The sequence below is a fragment of the Fundulus heteroclitus genome, unplaced genomic scaffold (genome assembly GCF_011125445.2).
Source record: "Fundulus heteroclitus isolate FHET01 unplaced genomic scaffold, MU-UCD_Fhet_4.1 scaffold_52, whole genome shotgun sequence".
NCBI lineage: Eukaryota > Metazoa > Chordata > Actinopteri > Cyprinodontiformes > Fundulidae > Fundulus > Fundulus heteroclitus.
This window is the reverse complement of record NW_023396945.1, coordinates 1,004,200-1,024,410: the sequence shown is the minus strand read 5'-3', so window position 1 is coordinate 1,024,410 and position 20,211 is coordinate 1,004,200. Positions and strand designations below refer to the sequence as shown.

General features: G+C 42.0%; 2 protein-coding genes across 3 annotated transcripts; both read left to right on the top strand.

The window, feature by feature from the left end:
• The first annotated feature begins 5,045 nt into the window (after positions 1-5,045).
• aplnr2 (apelin receptor 2) lies at positions 5,046-6,842 on the top strand. Its single transcript, XM_012853061.3, has one exon. It carries the CDS (start codon positions 5,068-5,070, stop codon positions 6,454-6,456), a length of 1,389 nt encoding a protein of 462 aa, XP_012708515.2. The 5' UTR covers positions 5,046-5,067; the 3' UTR covers positions 6,457-6,842.
• Positions 6,843-7,618: 776 nt separating this feature from the next.
• Positions 7,619-16,740, top strand: hdac10 (histone deacetylase 10). 2 transcript variants are annotated; one of them, XM_021310868.2, is made up of 19 exons: positions 7,619-7,871; positions 8,945-9,079; positions 9,313-9,409; positions 9,520-9,617; positions 9,834-9,938; positions 10,042-10,110; positions 10,225-10,351; positions 10,714-10,779; positions 10,870-10,929; positions 11,143-11,232; positions 11,356-11,462; positions 12,953-13,020; positions 13,344-13,599; positions 13,677-13,767; positions 13,864-13,949; positions 15,488-15,544; positions 15,631-15,712; positions 15,791-15,979; positions 16,050-16,740. In XM_021310868.2, the coding sequence occupies exons 1-19, from the start codon at positions 7,813-7,815 to the stop codon at positions 16,269-16,271; spliced, it is 2,064 nt and encodes a 687-aa protein (XP_021166543.2). In that variant the 5' UTR covers positions 7,619-7,812; the 3' UTR covers positions 16,272-16,740. The 2 variants fall into 2 exon arrangements, with proteins under 2 accessions (XP_021166543.2, XP_012708512.2); XM_012853058.3 differs by having other exon boundaries at positions 7,620-7,871; positions 13,356-13,599.
• The last annotated feature ends 3,471 nt before the right edge of the window (positions 16,741-20,211 follow it).

The following is a 20,211-nucleotide window of genomic DNA, read 5'->3' as shown; positions in this document are numbered from 1 at the left end:
AATTAAGTCAGCAGCTGGTTGGGGACCCCGCATCAGCCCAGAAGGGGGCTCAAAAGAATAATTATGTATAGCGAAACTGTGCCTATAGGACCTTTTCTATTAAACTATTTATTAGCACAGTTGTTTCTCATCAAATAAGTTGAAAACACAGTGCTTCACAATATCTATTAGGGAATAGCTTCCTGTGGTCTTTGAAAGAATAAAATGGAGAGAAATGCAGTTATTGCTTTATATTCCTAAAAGATAGCGTCACAGCTACTACATCCCACTGGTTTTGGAATTGGCAACTGTTGTCTTCTTTTTGTCTTTAATTGCTGGATTTTCAATTAGTTCTCAGTAAGAATATAACAAGAGTGCGCTTAAAGCTGTTATTCCAACTGGGAAAATCAAGCTTGCTGAACAGCCCTGATTTCAATATTCAACATGGCCTTCACAGATAGAGTATGTAGTGAATATAAGGATAAACTTATTAGCACTTCTCACAGTTTGTAGCATTTTTACCGGTGGAACACATAGGGATGTACAATACATGTTTGTGAACATATTTCTTAGTGTTTACATGCCTAAAATGAAGAAAAATACATACAACCTTGTATTGCTAACAGATAGCACCACAACAAATTAGCAACGCCCACTGGTTTTCTTACTGCTACTGTGGCTTGCTCTCGCAAAGTTGCATTTCCTTTTCAGTTCCCAGTTAGAAATGCAACAAGAACGGCTCTAAATGGGTATTTCTGACTGTAACAGTTGGAGCGCGCATAGCAGCCCTCAAATCATGAATCCAATATTGCTTCTGCACTTCTAAAACACAATGAAAAGTGCAGGAATTAACCTTGTCTTAGCACTTCTGATGATTTATACATACTCCTTTGTTGTCTGAATGTATAAAATAAAGGAAAAGGCATATTATTTCCTTAGAATATTGCCTTATAATGTTTTTCTGACTTGCAACTAGTAGGGACTCAACTAGTGAGGGTGTATTACCTGTTCTGATGCTACAAACTATTTTACCAACTTAAATAGCTTGTTCCGAACTAGGCTTTGCATTGTTGAAGCTGCAAGTCTACTTCTCATTTTTCTTCACTGTGATTTCTCCAAGACTATTGAAGCAAGGATAAATTATCTATGTCTGAATCGAAATATTATGGACATTAATTAAAATTCTGTGCAAAATTCAGGCACTAAAAACTAAACAACAATTTAGACCAATACTATACTCTGCTTCGTTTTTTTTTTTCAAATAAATCCTCTGGAAAACTGAAATAAATGTTTCCATTTTAAACATGATAGTGTTAGACCAAGTTTCAGTAATGCGAGGCCTTATTCAGTTTGGAAACCAAACAAATAAAGTATATGAATGTCTAACTTAGTTTTTCTTTTTAGGATCAATCTATGACTTACTAACTTCCTGGAAGTCCTTTTTTGCAACAGTTTTGTAAGGTAAAGTAAAACATGAGAAGATAATAGCAGTGTGTTACCAAATACACAATACTGTTTATTTTTTTTTAGCTTGATAAAGAGAAGGCACAGTTTAATGCCTTAAATGTGCTTATTCTCTATGTCTCACTGAAATAATCATCTCAATGAAAAGTCTTTAGACACTTTTATCATGCACTAAAACTGTTATTTCTTAACAAGCGGTCAAGTGTTTACCCTGCAGACAGCTGCAGGATGAAACTGCCATAGCATGAGCAGGAAGAAACTTTAAGTAGAAAAAAGCTACATCCTCGGGTGCTTCGGAAGATTTTCAAGTCTCCTACAGCAGAGAAAACCAAATCATGTAGGGCTCCAAAAAATGCCTCAGTTATTTGACCAGGTCATATTTATACATTACAAAATGTAAAGAATAAACAAATTCTATATTTTGCTCAAATACACACAAATACTGTTTTTTTTTCTTTTATTTCCTGACATTGCATGGTTACAGCGCTCTTCTTCTTTCCCATCCTTAGACTTTGTCCACAATTTCCTTCCCAAGGAAATGTTTGTATTGACTCTCCCTCCACCTCCTCCTTTGTAACTAAAGGTTGTGGGTTTTTGTGGAGGAGAGAAAAAAAAAAAACTGGGGAATGTTTCTCAGAAACATCTGTTCCCATAACAACAGGCAGACGGCGGCATGACCTCTGTGAAAACAGACTCTTCCTGTTTACCACCCAGCCCTCCCCACGTTTTACGGTGCAACTCCATCCTGGCCCCACCGTGCCCTCTGATCCATTAAAACATCCACTTTTAGCTGTCTAGTTTTAGATTAAACTTCTGGTCAGAACAGAGTTCAAACAACAACAAACATTACATATCATTTACTGTCACCTCTAAGGGCCAAGCCAGTGGGCATGCAGCTCTATAAGAGATAAAAAACCCACTAATTGTTCAAAGGTTAGTGTTTTTTTTTTAGTTTTTTTTTTTTTTTACTTCTTTTAGTTCTAAAATATTAACTCATATTACCTGTCCAGGGCATACCCGCCTCTCGCCCATTGACAGCTGGAGATAGGCATCAGCACCCCTCACGACCCCACAAGGGATAGACGTGGTAGACAATGGATGGATGGATAGATATTAACTCATATTTTTTTCTTTAATGCTTGATAAACTACTGAAATAGGCATAATGTTTATATGTTTGTTTTGTTATTTATTTAAAAATTTTAAGTTTTTTTTTTACATATGCATTAGCCCCAATGGTCTCTGGACTCCATTCGCTCTAGAATATTTGTCTGGAGGGTAAAGCCGATCAAGTGCGAATAAAAGAAATATTAATTTTGGAAAGAAAGTGTTGCAAATGGTTGTTTGTCCTGTTTGTCTCTGTGTTGCCCTGCGACAGACTGGCGACCTGTCCAGGGTGTACCCCGCCTCTCGCCCAGTGAACGCTGGAGATAGGCACCAGCACCCCCCCGCGACCCCATGAGGGATAAAGCGGTTCGGAAAATGGATGGATGGATGGAAGAAAGTGTTGCAGTGGTAAAACTCACAAGTTTAGCAGGAATTTTACTTATTTAAAAGGAAAACATTCTCGGTGGATACAATTATCCTTCCAACATTAAAACTCTACTTATTGAATTTTGTTTGGTCTTTTCAATTTGACTCACACACACACACACACACACACACACACACACACACACACACACACACACACACACACACACACGCACGCACGCACGCACACACACACACACACACACACACACACTTTTCTGACAATTCCTGCTCTTGGAGAAGCAATCGTTCCCACATTAATGGTAGACCGTGTTGCTGAGGTCTCCATGTATGTGAGTCATTTGTGACAGAATCTAAAGATAGCTGGTGCTGAATTAAGTTAGTGGCTTGCTGTTTGAGAGTTAATGTTTTCTTGTTCTTTTTTTTTTTTCCATTGGGCATGTTGGAATCAACTGTTTAGGTGCCTTTTCCGTGTATTCACTGGTTTCGGGTCAGCGGCTGTAAAGCTTGTTAAGTTATTTATTTTCTCGTTGTTGCATTGGCTACTGTATCCACTGTCTGTTTAAACAAGGGTCACACCGAGAACAATAGGTATTTGCAGATAGTTCCTTACCGTGGATGCATTTGAATGTGGATAGAAATGGGCTGTCTAAGAGCCAGGAGGGGGGGGGGGGGGGGGTGGGGGGGGGGCGTGTTGGTTTTGGGGGTGGGGGGGGGGTGGGGGGGGGGCGTGTTGGTTTTGGGGGGGATGTATGTTTGCAGGTCTTGCAGCTCTCCTGGGGTGGTCTGGTTTGAGAACGTAAAAAAGGAAGGCTTTCTCTGTGTATTTATCCCATTTGTGTCAATGGAGGAAACAGTTATATATATTGAGACTTAGGAAGGGATGCCCTCTCCAGTTAGCAAGCTGCCAGGCCAGAAAGCAACAGTTGAACTTCCAGATACAGCGTTAGATGACATAATTAGAAGCTTTTTCCCCCTCTATACAGAGATAGTCACATTTTCTTCATCTGCACACGGATATTATTCGAGCTTATCAAGGTAAGTACCCTCTGAGAGTGTTGGAACTCATCCCAGGATCAGTCTCTCGCCGCATTTCTTTCTTACGTCTAAATACTGAGCCTTGCAAAAATATTCAAGCTTGTTAGTCTTTCCTGACAACACAAACTTTAATGTTGGATTTTAATTTGTGATGTTATGCGACACACCGACACAGAGTAAAGCATAATAGTGACGTTGAAAGGGAAAGGAAACATTTTTGACAAAGTCATGAATTTGCATGCATTTGTATTTAGACACCTGAAGCAACACATTGTAGAACTGCCTTCCGCTGCAGGTCAGTCAAGTTATGTCGGTAGCTGCTTTGCACAGCTGGAATCGGAAACTGTTACTCATTGTCATTTTCAAAATAGCTTAAGATCAGTAGGAGTGCATGGAGTGTCACAGATGCTCAATCGGATTTGGTTATGTTCTTTGACTAGGCCATTCTAGGGCCAGCATATGTGTGTTTTGAGTCCTGCTGGAAGGTAAACCTCCGTCACTGCCTCAAGTCACTTAAAGCCTCTAGCAGTTTTTCTTCCTGTATCGTCCTACCTTTGCTTTTAAAGTTGGTCACATCTTTATCCCTGACCTGTCTGGTGTCGTCGTTGGATTTAGTGATGCTGTTTGTTCACAAATGCGCTCTAACAACGTTCTGAGGCCTCCAAACAACAGGCTGGATTCTGCACAAATGGGCTTTTCTAATTGGTTGACTTTTGAAGTCAGTTGGTTGCACAGGGTTTTATTTAGGGGCGTCCGAGTAAAGATTATATCAATATCTGAAAACCCTTAAATCCCTTTCTTTCCGCTTTACTCTACTTTGCATCAGTCCAGCTCTGTTAAAATAACAGTGAGATACATTGTGGTTGTAATATGACAAAAGGTGAAAGAGTTCAAAGGGGTTTCAAACTGTTGCAAGCCACTGCATACCGCTGAAAGTCACAGAATTAGAGGGCACTCAAAATTGCAAAATGTAATTGTTTGTACTGATGTTTCAGACAATCCAAGCCAACACCCAGAGGAAGGAAGATCCAGCCCAGCAGCTTTTACTCTAAAGAGTAAAATATGTCTCAATGTTTTATATAGAAACAGAAAGATGTCAGACTTCAGCGACCACTCCCCTACCACCCCCCCTCCGTTCCACTGCGACTACAGCGACTGGTCTCCTTCCTTCTCCATCATCCCGTCCGTCTACCTGCTGGCCTTCCTGGTGGGTTGCCTTGGCAACAGCTTGGTGCTCTGGGTGTACCTGCATCGAACCACCAGGAGGAGGATCAGGACAAAAGACAAACGCCATACTGGAACTGGACAGCGGTGTTGTTCAATCAGAGCTAATCACCACGGTGCTGTCAGAACTCACCGTTTGCCTTCTGATAAAAACAAACCAGACTGTGGTAATCCATCAGGACAAAACCGCAGACCGTCCTCTCATGCCTTCATCTCTTCCTCGTGCCCTCCCTCCATCCCGCGGCCCCCTCTCTCTCTGACAGACTCTCTGATAGCCAGTTTGGCATTGGCCGACCTTTGCTTCCTCGTGACTTTACCGTTCTGGGCTGCCTACACAGCACTGGGCTACCACTGGCCTTTTGGGCAACCCCTCTGCCAGATCAGCAGCTTCCTCACGGCTCTCAACATGTACGCCAGCGTTTTCAGCCTGAGCATGCTCAGCGTGGAGAGGTACTGGGTCTTGACGGGACGCCGGCACTCGGGCCACCGTCCCTTGCAGAGGTGTCCCAACAGGACTTTGTGGATCCTCGCGGCGGTGTGGACAGCGGCAGGCCTCCTGGCTCTTCCTGGCTTGCTGCTGCGTTCTCTCGGGGAAGTGGAGCTCGACCCCAAGTCCGAGGACGACCCAGGGTCTGTCGTCCTGTCCTGCCAGATGGATTACTCCGTGCTGGTTGGGGCGCAGCTGGAGGAGGCTGAGAGAGACAGGGCTGAGATGTGGTGGGCCGCCGTGTTGAGCCTAAAGTCAACCCTGCTCGGCTTCCTGCTCCCGCTCGTCATCCTGCTCGTCTGCTACTGCTCGCTGGCCCGGCTGCTCAGCAGGCACTTCGGAGGCGGCCCGCGTCCCGACCGCAGGCACCAGCGCAGACTCCTCAGGATCATTGTCACTTTAGTGATGGCCTTCTTCCTGTGCTGGATGCCGCTCCACGTCAACAAGACCGTCTCCGTCCTGCTGGAGTTCGGCTTCGTCCCGTACTCGTGCCCTCTAGACCAGGCTCTGCTGGCTGCTCACCCATACGTCACCTGTTTGGCTTACCTCAACTCCTGCCTGAACCCGCTGCTCTACGCCGCCTGCGACCCGTCGTTCAGGGCAAGATGCAGAGCAGCTCTGCTCCTGTGGTGCAGAGCGTGCACGGATGAAGCGGAGAGACGTGGGAGGAAAGAAGTGCAGGGGAGACCAGAGAAGGACAAGGACACAACAAGGTCACAGGAGAATGTAGAGGAAAGGACCGAAGATGAGGAGGAAGAGGACAGATTATAGGGAGCTTGGTGACACAGGTGGAGGGAAAAGGAATGATAAACTCTTCTTGTTCAAACAAAAAAACAAAATAGTTGGATCTAAACAAAAACTGAGAAACTGAATATTATTTGTTGAACATAAATCATTATTATTGCTGTCCTTACCGGCTGACTGTGCGACTAGTGTTATCATCCAGAAATGGCAATGTTCAAACAGTATGTTCTCATGGTACTATGGAGACGTTTCCCACAGGAAAAATGTATCCGTTTCCTAAATGATATAATTGTGTAGGAATGATCTGGGGTCAAACCAGAGCTTCTCATGTCATATGATATGTTTTGCATCCCTAATGTCCTCTGTGTTTGTCGGCTTGTGTCGCACTGCTTTGACTGTTTATTGCATTTTGTTCCAACAATAATAAAAACGAACATCATATTACATTTTTCTCTGTGGCTTCTTTGGTAATAATTCAATGAACAGATAAAATATGCAATGAGATTTTTTTAAGTGATACAAGTAAGATAATAATATTCCCAATTCATTTATAACATATACATCAATATTACCATCATCATCATCAACTTTATTTATAAAGCACTTTAACACCAGCCATGGCTGAAACAAAGGCCTGGACATCAGCAATAAAATAAGATAAGAAAAAGAAAAAGAAAAAAAAGAACAAAGTGACAAAGATCGTCCTGGAGATTCTGAATAGAGAAACTTGAATACCATTAGTTCTCAGACTGAGGTATCCTAGCTGTGCTGTGGAAAGCCACATCTTCAATTGAATTCAATAAAAAACTACTTTATCAATCACAGCGGGAATTAATACAGTATTTTGTTAATCTTTTATTTTGTCCTACACAATCTGAATTATGGAGATTGGTTTTATTTTGATATTAATAGGACTTGTTTGATTGACTCCCATATATTTATGAACATATGTTGTTTACATTGAGTCGATTTTGCATAACATGCACATTAGACTGCTGAAGACAGCAGTCAGGTTTAGCTGACGTTGACTCAATTTGACAGTCACGTTTTAATCTAAAATGGCTTGGATAAATATAAATAGGCTGCAACGTACACGACTTCAGGGATAAACTTGGATTCAAATCCAAGTACCGCACTCCGTCCAGTAGGTAGCGCTCACGGCCTGTTTAATGCTTTACCTTCACACTCCTCCCTTCTGTTTACATGCTCTTTGCTGCTTACGCTCTTCCGACTTACATTCATACTGGATACATTCATCCTGTATTACACACAGCTGTGAAGTAACTTATCAGAATCCTATTGGAACCAAAAAATGATAATGAAAAGTACTGTTGAGGACATTAGCAGTAAATAAAGCTCTCTGCTCCTTTGCTTTTGGCTACAATGGGGACAGCTTTGATTTATGATGAGGAGATGACCAAATACAAACTGCTCTGGGTTGAGTAAGTAGTAACAAAATTCCTACCATACAAAGTTTAGCCTGGAGGGTCATAATGTCGGCTACGTTAACATGTTTGAAGTGACGCTTGAAATGTTAGACGTCCCGCTATTTACTTTACTTTTACATCTTTTTCTTTTTTTAAATGAATAAGTATTTTCAAATAGTTCCCACGCCAATTAATAAATTAGCAAGCACCACAGGCCAGTGGTGCTTCCAATTTAAGCATTTCAAACTGTTAGGGGTAGGTACAGATTTTACGGTTCCATGTTCCCCACACGGTCATTTTAGAGAGGGACACCGACCCACAAATGTTTAAAAATTCACAATTTTATCAATTTAAAAAGATATAAATGTATGCGTATCACGTTATTGTTTTCTATCACCACATCTGCTTTTCGTAATAAAAAAGACAATTTTAAAATTAAATGAACGTGCAAGATGAACAAACAGAATAGTTAATTGTTAATTCTTAAGTTTAGCTTTGAATAAAACTACCCCAGTTCCATTTTTAGCACAGACTTACAACAGAAATGCAAAACATGATTTTAATTGCTTTTATTGCAGAGATAATGCGACGCATTATTATAGTTATCACAATGTTGTCTGTAGTTTGTTTTTATATTTTTATACTGACTTGAGTAATGGTTATTCAACAAACGCCTGGTTAAAGCTAGTTGTTTTAAAGTATTGTTCTTACTGCACTAAACACACCATTCTGCCACTGAATCTATGGAGTAACACAAGTACAATTTGTATCATTAATTAATACTTTATCGATGTTTAATACAGTATTAGCTGGTTAATTGTTCTGAAATATTTCCAAACTGAGACATTTTTCAGATTCTTTCTAAAGAGGAAAATATGTTGTAGCCTCTTTCAGCCAGTTGTCCAGCAGTTCAGAGAAACAGGTTGGAGAGAGGCAGGACTTGTTACAACATGCTCGTGTAGCAAAATACTAAAAATCTGCTAAACAACAGGAATAATGATGAAAAAGTACAGTTTGTTAAATTGTCCATTGATACTTAGAAACGGTGACAGGTCTACGTTTATGCTTGTTTTATTTTGTTTCTGCAGCCCAGCCTGTAAGATCGAGGTCCCAGAGCGGCTCACGGCCAGTTATGAGGCCTTGGTCAGGAGTGGTCTTTCCGGGCGCTGCGTCTCCGTCCCGGCCCGTCAGGCCTCAGACGCAGAGATACTGCTCGTCCACAGGTCCGTCCTGACTTGTTTAGGACCTAGAGCCCCTAAACAGATTTTTGATTGGAGCCCCCATCTCCACTCAAACCAACCAGCCATTACTGCACCACTTATATCCTTTTAAACTTTCCCACTTTGATTGCATGCCTTGATTAGGCTCTGGAGCTGTGATGTGGTTTAATGAATTTATTTACCTCCTCATAATTACGAAATAAACAACTTGATAATTTCTGCTGTTTTCCTAACAGTGAGGAATACCTGGAGGCGGTAAAAAAGACTCCGTACATGACTTTGGAGGACTTGAAGGAGTTCACGCTTCAGTATGGGGATGTCTACTTCCACCCGGTTAGTCCCCTACTCAGCAGCTGTGTGTCACATTTGTCCCTCCCTGACTCTCTGCTTGTGTTGCTCATTGCTTAACCTCTCTATTTTTCTTTAATCGTTCACTGCTCTAGAATATCTATCACTGTGCTAAGCTCGCTGCGGGGTCCGCTCTGCAGCTGGTGGACAGTGTTATGACAGGGAAGGTCAGGAATGGCATAGCTCTGGTCAGGTAAGACTCTAAACGCTTCAAGGACCAATTGTGTTCCTTTTGTCAAATATTATCTGTTTTGCATCCTTACTCGTTTGCAAGGATGTGTTCTGTCTATATATCGTAAGAAAATACTGCAAAGAAAAACGCATAACGAAACAAGAAAATCCATGAAATGAGATGGCAAATATTAGTTCATACTAAAACTAGGAACCTATGTTCTGTTACTGTCGCTAGACCACCGGGACACCACAGTATGCGCGGTGCCGCCAACGGTTTCTGTGTGTTCAACAACGTGGCCATAGCAGCTCGATATGCCAAACAGAAATATGGAGTCAAAAGGTATTTCAACCTTTTTCAATCGTCTCCACTCTTTGTTTGTTTTGCCGACTCCTTAGGGGATCCGCATTGGCTTAAAAGCTGCTGAAAAACGTTTCTTTTTCAGGGTCTTAATAGTGGACTGGGACATACACCACGGTCAAGGGGTGCAGTATTGCTTTGAGGATGACCCGAGGTGGGCCCGTTTGTGCAATAGCACCCGTTACAGTCTGAGCGGATGCACTGTAAAAGTGTTTGCAGCATAATTCTGGTGTTTTAGTCATTGCGTGTTTTTTATGGTGTTTTACAGTGTTCTTTACTTTTCTTGGCACCGCTACGAGCATCAGAAATTCTGGCCCCATCTCAGAGAGTCAGACTATGACAGCGTCGGCAAAGGGAGCGGAGCTGGCTTCAACATAAATGTGCCTTGGAATAAGGTGAGTAAACGGAACTTTTTTTTTTTTTTAAAAAAGCCAAGCAAAGCAGTTTGTCTCCGTTTGGCCTTGTTTTGAACCTGTGGCTCCTGTAGTCTTTGACATCACTGTTAATACTGATTGGCTGCTTAATGTGTCAGGTAGATCTGAGCCCCACATCCTATCCAACCATCACACAGATAAACACGTTTACATTTCCTAAAGGTCTGCCGTCTGCTCATTTATGAACCCTGAACACTTTAGAAGGATGAACGGATTTACTGCGCAAGTCTGCAAAACTGGCATTAAGATCAAATGTTGAACGATTTTTAAAGACGGCGCGCGCCAGCTGTGTTTAGCCTTCCTCATTGATATTGATATTTCAGGTGGGGATGGAAAACAGCGACTATCTGTCAGTCTTCTGCCATGTTCTTCTGCCAGCAGCTTATGAGGTGAGACATTTTTTCAACACTAGAAACATTTTTTTTTTTTAGAATGAAGCATGATCATGACTTTTTAGCTCATGTGATTCTTCCTCACAGTTTTGCCCAGACTTGGTCTTGGTGTGCGCAGGCTTTGACTCGGCCATCGGTGACCCCGAGGTACCAAAAAAGAAAAAACCCATGACAGTTTTTTTTTTTTTTTTTATTCTCATTGTGTAAAGTCTACTTATTTACACATTGCCCGCCTTACACTTCTGTCTCATGAATTTTTGCATTGAAATAGTCTTCCTCCAGTCAGTGTGGCGTTGTGACAGAACATGGGTAACTGATTTTAATTTTAATTTTGATTGATTGAACCTGTTTTGTTTTCAGGGAGAAATGTGTGCCACTCCAGACATCTTTGCCCACTTAACTCATCTCCTGATGAACCTAGCTGGAGGAAAACTTTGCGCTGCACTGGAGGTCAGCATGGCAGCTATAACACTCGCTATCTGTATCTTTAACAAGACTTGTCAGTCTTATTTTACTGTCTGCATCTGTTTTTTTTCTCCACCCCGTTTTATTTGATTTTTTTTTTTTTTCCAGGGAGGATACAACTTGACTTCTCTCGCACAGTCGGTTTGCCAGACCATTCAGACTCTGCTGGGAGATCCTCTGCCTCGGCTCGCCAACCTCAGGAGTCCCTGCATAAGGTGTGTGTCGTACAGAAATCCAGTCCCCTGAAACGTTATTTCACTTTTTCAGATTGTGTCACATTACAAACTTCAATGCATTTTATTAGGGTTTTATGTGATGGCCCGGCAAAAAGCAGTGCGTAAGTGTGAAGTAGAGGTTGAATTACACATGATATACAAGTAAAAAAGAAAGGCGTTGTGTGCAGTGATGCTGAGGCCTCCTAAGTCAGTGCTTTGTTTAACCGCAGTGGTTTTGGGGTTCAATCCTTGGACATGTAGAGCAGAGATTCCCAAAGTGAGGTTAAGGACCCATCTACGGGGGCCGTGAGATGAGATGTCAGAGAATATCCTAGTTTTAATATAGCAAATGAATGCCTATATATTGTGGAAAATTACACATTTTTCCGCAAATATGTACAAGTTTTCGACTTCCGAGAATGTGCAAAATTTTTCTTGCAATTATGTGAAATTAATATCACAATATCTGACTCATTCTAGAAATGTACTCCTCTGTGGCAAATCATGTATTTTCTTGAATCTACGATGGGGCCTATTAGGACATTTTTTGTGTGGAAATTATGAGAATTAGAGTCGTAATATTATATGTACAGGAATAATTGACATTACAAAAAGAAAGCTGTAAATACAATGAGAATAAAGTCACACAATCATTTGTACAATCGTTTCAAAGTCCTGATATTAATAATAATTGGATGCTCATATGGTAAAAAGATTTAGTATTTTCCTATTTGGAAAACCGATACCTAAATATAACTTTAAAATTATACACAAAAGGGTGTCGCCCCTGATCTACAGACTGGTATTTGGCCAAATGTTCTCTGCAGGACACCTTAAGTTCAGTCAGACCGGACGGAGAAACGTCTACTAGCATCCATTTTACTCTTATCCTGGATGGGCTTTGTTTGGACAATTTTAAAACATAAAAATGCCTTTGATCTAAATCACTTCATTGTAGCTCTGACTGGTAATCCCTTACAGGCTTTATTTAATCATTGCCCTGCATATAGCTCCGTCCACCTTTCCATCAGAGCAGTTTTTCTGTCCAGGCTGAAGAAAAGCATCCCCGCTGCGTAATACTGCCACCATCACGTTTCAGGCTAATGTGGAGAGTTGTTTGAGCTTTCTGCAGTGATCTTTGGTCTTCCTAAAGCTGATTGTTCATTAATGCTCTCTTAACAAACACCTGAGGCCTTCACAGAACAGCTTTAATTAAACCGACGTTAAAAAAACAACAAGGTGGACCTTTTTTTTTAAAGATTTTGTGTCTCTTGTAAATGCCTTTGGTTGCATAGGATTTTATTTAAAGGTATCAAAGTAAAAGAGGCTGAATGGCTTGATTTTTATATATTAAAAAAAGAGAAAATGTTCCCTCCGCTTGACAGATGGGCTGTACTTTGTGCTGGTCTAGAAAACACATGAAGGTTTGTGCTTGTGACTTGAAGGAAATGAAGCTCTGTAACTGTGTTGGATTTGTTGCTGTTTTTCAGTGCGCTCGAGTCTCTTCAGTGTGCCCGATCAGCTCACAGGCAGTACTGGTCCTTCCTGAAGCATGCAGGTAGAACGGCTACATAGCAGTCGTGCAGCTTCACCCTGTTATCCACGTTCCAGCATGACTGTAAACATGCTGAGGACAGAATTTGCCTTGTTATACAGTAGTTTGATCAGAAAAAGGTGACTTATGCTCTCTTTTACATGTTATATCAGCAGACAATCCCACTTATTGTTTTTTTTTAAATGCTGTTTTTCATCCCCAAATACTGAAGTGCAACAACCTTTAGCCAAAAAAAATAATTTAAGTACAGCAAACTATAAACTTTATGTAGAAATGCAATTAATTCAATCCATTACTTTTTGTATTTCCTCTCTAACACGGTTTAGTCCCTTCTCCAGCCAATCCACCTTTGCCGGAAATCAGCACCAAACCCATGAAACTGGCAAAAGAAGAGGAGGAACCGGCAGAAACGGCAGAGGAAGAAAGCAGCGCGGAGGCCAAAGTTTGGCCGGAGCCTCCGCAGCGTTTCTGTCCTCCTGTTTGTTCCGCGTCGGTGCTTCCTGACGACGTGGCCGGTGCCGACGGACTGAAACGCCTCAGCACCTCCGGAGCTCTCCAACCACGTTTAGTCAACAAACTCAAGTGAGGGGTGTGCAGAGTAACACGCCTGATTTCATGGATAATCGCTCTGTTTACTAATCGAACATGGTTTCCTCAAGGAATCATTTCACGAAAGCTGCGGATGACGGGGATGCTGTAGCAACCATTTCAAGACTTCACACCCTGATGGAGAAAATGCTGACGAATGAGGTGAAATCAAGATGTTTTGCTTTCTCTTTGTTTTTCCTCCCCTCCGCCGACTTGTTGATGTCACCTACCAGCTGATTTTGTTTCAATGGTCCTCAGATCGGCAATGGCTTGGCGCTGGTCCCTGATGTCGCCGCAGCCACGATGTGCGTCGCCCAGGATCTGGCCTCCGATCTCGTCGACCGGTACAGAAGTCAAGCCTCACACGGGCTGTGCTGTCTGTTTTGAACCAGCTGCTGTTAAACATCACCACTTTTAAAGTGAATGATCAATATGTGGGAACATGGACAGTTTGATGACTCAGCAAAAATGACACTTCAGTGCTGATACCCCTGTGGTGAATTCAGAGCAATTTTTATTAGACATAGTTTAGAAAGTTTGCTTCGATTTTACTGTAGGAAAATGCATCAGCCGGAATATTACTCCCATATCACCATTCAGGTCAATTAATTCTGACTTTAATGATTTAGTTTAGCTGTTTTTCTGTTCACAACGGACTGGTTATACATCCTACAGCAGCAATGAATGTCAAATACTGCAACTGGGAAGACAAGCTTGAATTTTTTGTGGATTTTCTCTAATCCACATGGGCTCAAAATGATTCATATAGGTTTACGTTGATAAATACACCCCCTTGCTAATATTTGAGCAAATGCTCTCTTGCAAGATGTAGAGAGTTTTTTTTTCAGCCTTCAATTAACATTTGGAATAATTCTGGCTGTTTATTTGATCTTTCTTCATCTTGGTAGAATATGGTAGAGCTCCTTTTATCTGGTGTCCTGGTACAGGCTCCTCTTTAATGGTCAGTCGATATGTTTCTATTCCAGAAGCTTAATCCTGCTTTATCCGCCGTAAAACCGGTTTTAAAGTGGGTTTTGCACTGGAAGAAGAGAACTATTTGTGTATTTGTTGTTGATTTGAGCAGGTAAATACGATGATCTACCAATTGAATGAGTATTTTATACCCCAAAAAATAGGAAAATTATATTTACTGCACTTGAAATAAGATGATGGAGATGAGTTGTTCCTATTTTTAAGTGCAAAAATCTCATCCCACTGGCGATCATTTAAACTAGCATGCTCAAATCAAGGACAAATGCACTCATTTCAAGAAAATTGAACTTCCCTTTTTGCAGTGTGGAGTCACTTCTGATGAACAACCAGATGGGTCCAGGTTTTAAAACTGGCCCATAGCATGTCGCTTCCACCACCATGCTTGATAGTTGCATTTTTCTAACATTCTTGGTCAAACATCTGAGTCTTTGTCTGGACTGACTATAAAACCGTAAAACAGGGCTTGTCCATTTGGGTAAGTGCAAATCTATTACTTGAAGCTAGCAGGGGCTCTTCTCTCGGGGGGTCACGGTTCACAGTCTGATGATCGGCATGATTCTTGATGGCTCATCCTTAATAACTTTCCCTTATATCTGAGCGTGACGGTTGGGGTCAGGGGGTTGAGAATTTCAGACGGGTGCGCTTTTCTTTTCCATTAAATCTTTGCCTTTTAGAGTTCCTCTCAAGATGTCGAACCTATAATTTTAACCAAGCCATAAATGATTTACTATTTTATTTGTCAGTATTTCTCCTATGAGCCATAATCAAGTGTTGGATCCCAGTAAAGGTCGAGATAAAGCTCACTGAATGTGTTTCTCTTTTTTTGACTCGCTCCTGTGGTTTTGCTTTCAGACCGGCCTGAATTGTTTCCACTTGTCTCCTCCTTCAGGGTTTTGGTTGTCTGTGTGGGCAACGCGACGGGGCTGAATTACGTCACCACAGACGGGTATTAGTGGTTTAAACTACGTTTATTACTCTTTTTATGAAGGTTTTCCTGAAAAGGTTTTCAGCAAGAATCTTGTCTGTTTTAAGGAGAACGCTTGTTGTGCATATCAGCGGCGAAGACGGCGAGGAACGGAAGAGCAAATATTACATTCCAGTGCGTTTAAAGCAGGTAAGCCGACCTCAAAAACGCCAAATTACCGCCGGTGTTACAGAAACATGGATGCGTAGTTTACTTGTCGTCTCGCAGGGCTGCGGTGACACGTCCGGGTTCCTCCAGGCGGTCCTTGGCCTCCTCCTGCCTCTGGGATACGAGTACGACCCCGGTCTTGTCCTTTTGGGTCGCATGCCAGAGAGCGGAGTGGGCGACGGCATGTGGCAGCAACTGATCGGCCTGCTGCGGGGCTTTGCAAAAGGACACACCCTGGTTCTGATGCAGGTGAGACAACTGGAGCACGTTTGATGTAAAGCTCCTGGTATACCTGTTTTTTTTTTTCTTTGCATTTCAGGCGAATGAAGAGGCGTGCATGGGCCCTACCGCTTCCGCCCTCCTCGGTCACCCCGCGGCCCCTCTGCAGGAGCTTGGCGCTCCGTTCCCACAGGATGGAGATGCTTTGGAGAGGCTGAGAGAGAGGCTGCAGGCCGACTGGAAAATGCTGCAAACCACAGGGCGAATGGACTGCAGCGATCCTTCCATGTTAGGCACCATGCCAAACGCTCAAGACTCGTAATTAAATGCTAAATGCACCGACAGAAACTTACCAGCAATTGCCAAAAGCTGAGGCTGTCGTGCAGATGTTCGTTTCTGAGGAACCGATGGAAGATTTGACATATTTGTCATATGTTTGCCTTTTTTTTTTAAAAACACTGAACACTGTTCCTTTTGAAAACCTGAGCATTTAAGCATGTATGGTGCTGCCCGAGCTGTTAGTGCTGTCTGATACTCTGAATCATTAACAATGTTAACACATGATTTTCAGAATTTTATACTTTTTTAAATGTGGTGTTTTACTGATCTATAATGTAAATGCTAAAAGCAGACGACTGATGAATTCAGAGATGATTTCTGTGTCATTTCATATTGGAAATGTGACTGAAATCAAGTCCTTTTTCATGTATTTTTACATGTTGAAGCTGCTCATCGGCCCCAACCCAAAAGGTTGGAGCCTGTAATAAAGCAGTGGATAATTCTCACCCTTAGTGGACTCTATATATGTTGTCTTAATTTGATTTAACACTATCTTCATTTCTCAATGCAATGTTTTGCACATTCTTAATGCATTGGATTTAAAATAATTCAAAGTTATAGTAGTGACTTTTATTATTTCTCCAACAATGTGAAAGCCACGTTTGTGTGTGCACAATACTTTGTGTCACGTTTGATATTTTAACCACGTTACAGTTTCATTTTTGATTCTCAGTTTCGACGAGCGACTTTACAGCGATCTGCATTAAATATCTTCCAGCTTGGCACAAAATACACAAGTTACGTGCATCCAGAGAGCCCATGAATGTTGCATTGTTTTTTTTTTTTTTGGAGGGGGGGGGGGGGGGGGGGGGTTTAATAATGCATTCAAACTATTCTTTTTTTTTTTTTTTTATAAAAGGTGAAGTAATGAAACAGCTTCAGGTTTCAGGAACAAGAATTATTTGCACAGGCTTTTATGTAATGTAGGTATTTTGTTTGATTTTTAAATCCATGCTTTGTTTAAAATCAAACATACAACTTTAGTTATATATGTACACCACACATGAGGTTTGGTTCAAGGTCCTTTAGCATGTTTTTTTGTAGCCACCAACAAGCTTCTAGCAGAATCTGGCTTCATGTTTGACCACTAGTCAGATTTGATTGTCAAGGCAAGGCAGGTTTATCTGCAAAGCACATTTCAGTAACAAGACAATTCAGTTAAAATGGTTGGTTTCCTGGCTCTGACCTGGTTTCCAATAAGGCTTGGATCGCATCTGGTCTTTCCTATTGCTTTAGGTTTGCCTGCTTTATTCATTCCTAAACTGGTTTTGCTGTGCGTTTAGAATTGTCCTTTTTTTTTTATCATCCAGTTATTACTTAACAATAATTTAAGATGAGTTTAAAAACTCAAACTCATTGTTGAAGCTTCAAAATGTCATTGTAAAAGTGGCTCATTACTCGATGCTTGAGTAACACAGTGGTGGAGTAGGATGTCTAGAGGTCAATGAAACGAGATGGATTCTGGCAATGCATTTTGTATATAGTTATATATAAACTATATGGTTTTGGGGTAAGTAAACAAACAGAACTAAGCAGGGATGTGCTACCCTGGGACACACATTTATTGATCTACCAGTGATCTACTAGATAAACTATACCACTCATGGTCTGTATGGTGTCCAAAGCAGCTGAGCGCTTCAGAGATCAGCAGTCATGTGATCACACCATGCCTTGGGAAGACTGTCTCTTTCTTAAGACAGTCCCACAGCAGGATGCTGTCACCACCATGCCTGACAGCTGAGATGGTGTTCTGAAGTTTTGAAGACTCATCTTGACTCCTCTAAACATACTTTTTTTTCTTGTCATTGGGGCCAAACAGCTGAGTCTTTGTCTCCCCTGATCTAAAAACCTTTCTCTGGAAGACAAGCCGGTTGTCCATGTGGTAAACTGCTCCTTTCCGTCAAGCTTCTAGGTCTTAATCTCGGTCCTCGTTGATGTTATAGTGCTGCAGACACGTGAGACTGGTGTTTCCAGCACCTTCCAGTTCAGGAAAAACCCGAAACTGTGGTTCCTGCCCTGCTCCTGATCATTTCAACCAATTTTCTTTCACACGACGGCAACAGTCTGGGTTAGATGGTTGAAACTGGGACACAGTTGGGTGTTCCAACACGACAATGATCCCAAACACATCTAACATTGTTTCTTGTAATGGATAAAGCAGGCCAACATGAAGCTTCTGGATTGAGCCAGACCGCAACCCTGTTGAAAAATGTCTGCTTAAAAGAGCCGTCTTTTGCCAGGAAACCAGTTTAAATGAGCTTTAATATGTCTGATAGAACGAGTGGTCAGAAAATGCTGCCAGTTTTCCACCAAGAGTTTGTCGGTGGCGACAAGAAGCCTAGATGTACTCAGTTTCCAAAGGAGGCTTTTAACTAAATCTTATTGGGGTGACTGTATATATTTGAGCCTGTGTGGATTAGAGAAAAATACACAACACGGTCAAACTGGAGCTTGATACCTGGCTTTTAAAATGCATCAAAGCTGCGTGTCATATTATGTAGTGTCTGCCTATAAGGAAAAAATAAACTAATTAAAGCCCGTAATTAATATGAAGCAAATGCCAACGATGAGTGAACTGTGTCCTCACACATTCTTATAACAAAATCCCACATTTTTCCAGGCTCAAATATCTAGATTTACCCCCCCCCCCCCCCCCCCCCCCCCCCCGAGCATTCGAGTACAAAACAAAAACCCCTTGCATTGCAGTTGGATATTTCTGATATGTAGGTTATACAAATAAAGAAAAGAAAAAACACACACACACAATACTAAAATTGGCATTTTAGAATTGCGTGTTGGAGAAAAACAACAACAGAAACAACAACAACAACAAAAAAAAAACTAAAACGCACACACAGGCTACTAATATGAAGCCCTGCACATGGACGTCATCTGCAGACCTGTGGGTGGCGCTGTGGGTGGCGCCGCAGCTAATGGAGCTGTGTCCTCCCATGTGAATCATTGAGCGCAAAAAGCCAAACCACCGCTGCGCTGCCTCCTGGAACAAGCCTGATGACTGTACCGTGTGTGCGCGTTTGGGCTGTGATTGGACCATCTGAATGCAGGACTGGGAGGAGTGAGCTGAATAACAGAGAGAGAGAGAGAGAGAGAGAGAGAGAGAGAGAGAGAGAAGGGGAAAAAAAGGGTTGGCACACAGAGAGACCAGCAGCAAAAACCATGTCTCTGACTCCGAGCGCATCTGCCAGCCTGCAGCCCGCAAAGATGAAAAAGGACGAGTCCTTCCTGGGGAAATTAGGAGGGACCCTGGTCCGGAAGAAACGGGCCAAAGAAGGTGAGTCGGTTGAGTTGTTCTCGCTTTGAGGGCCTTTTTGGGACAGTGAGTCGTGTTGTGTTTCTGTCCATGGTGCTGCAATCACATGATGCGCTCTGAACAAAAATCTAAATCTCAGAGCGGACGCACTGTCTCAAACATAAACACCGGCGGGTTTGAATTAGCTGTGGGAGGAAGATGTGAGGCTGGTAAAGTTGACACTTCTCTAAAGGGAGACGTGGAAGGTATCTATTTATATGAACAAAGACTTCACAGCAACTCCTCTTGACATTCAGGGTGAGGTAAATATGTATAAATAGATCCTCAGCGGCCTGCGACAAGAATTCTAATTGATAAGGATATAAAAATATTCCAAGCTCCTCTGTGAGCTTAAACTATTCTCTGCCCTTCCGCAGGCCAGTATGGTCAGAAGGACAGCTGCAAAGGTTTACCACACGTTGTGTGTGTGTTTGTGTGTGTGTGTGTGTGTGTGTGTGTGTCTGTGTTTTCTCACAGCCATGTGTTTGTAATTTCCATTAGAGCAGGGCCACCAGCAGGAGGTCAGAGACATTTTAATTGTTTAGGAGCCTCCCTGAATTCCAGTCTTCACCTTCAAGGAGACTTTTCAGGCATTAATAGGAATTTGAACTGT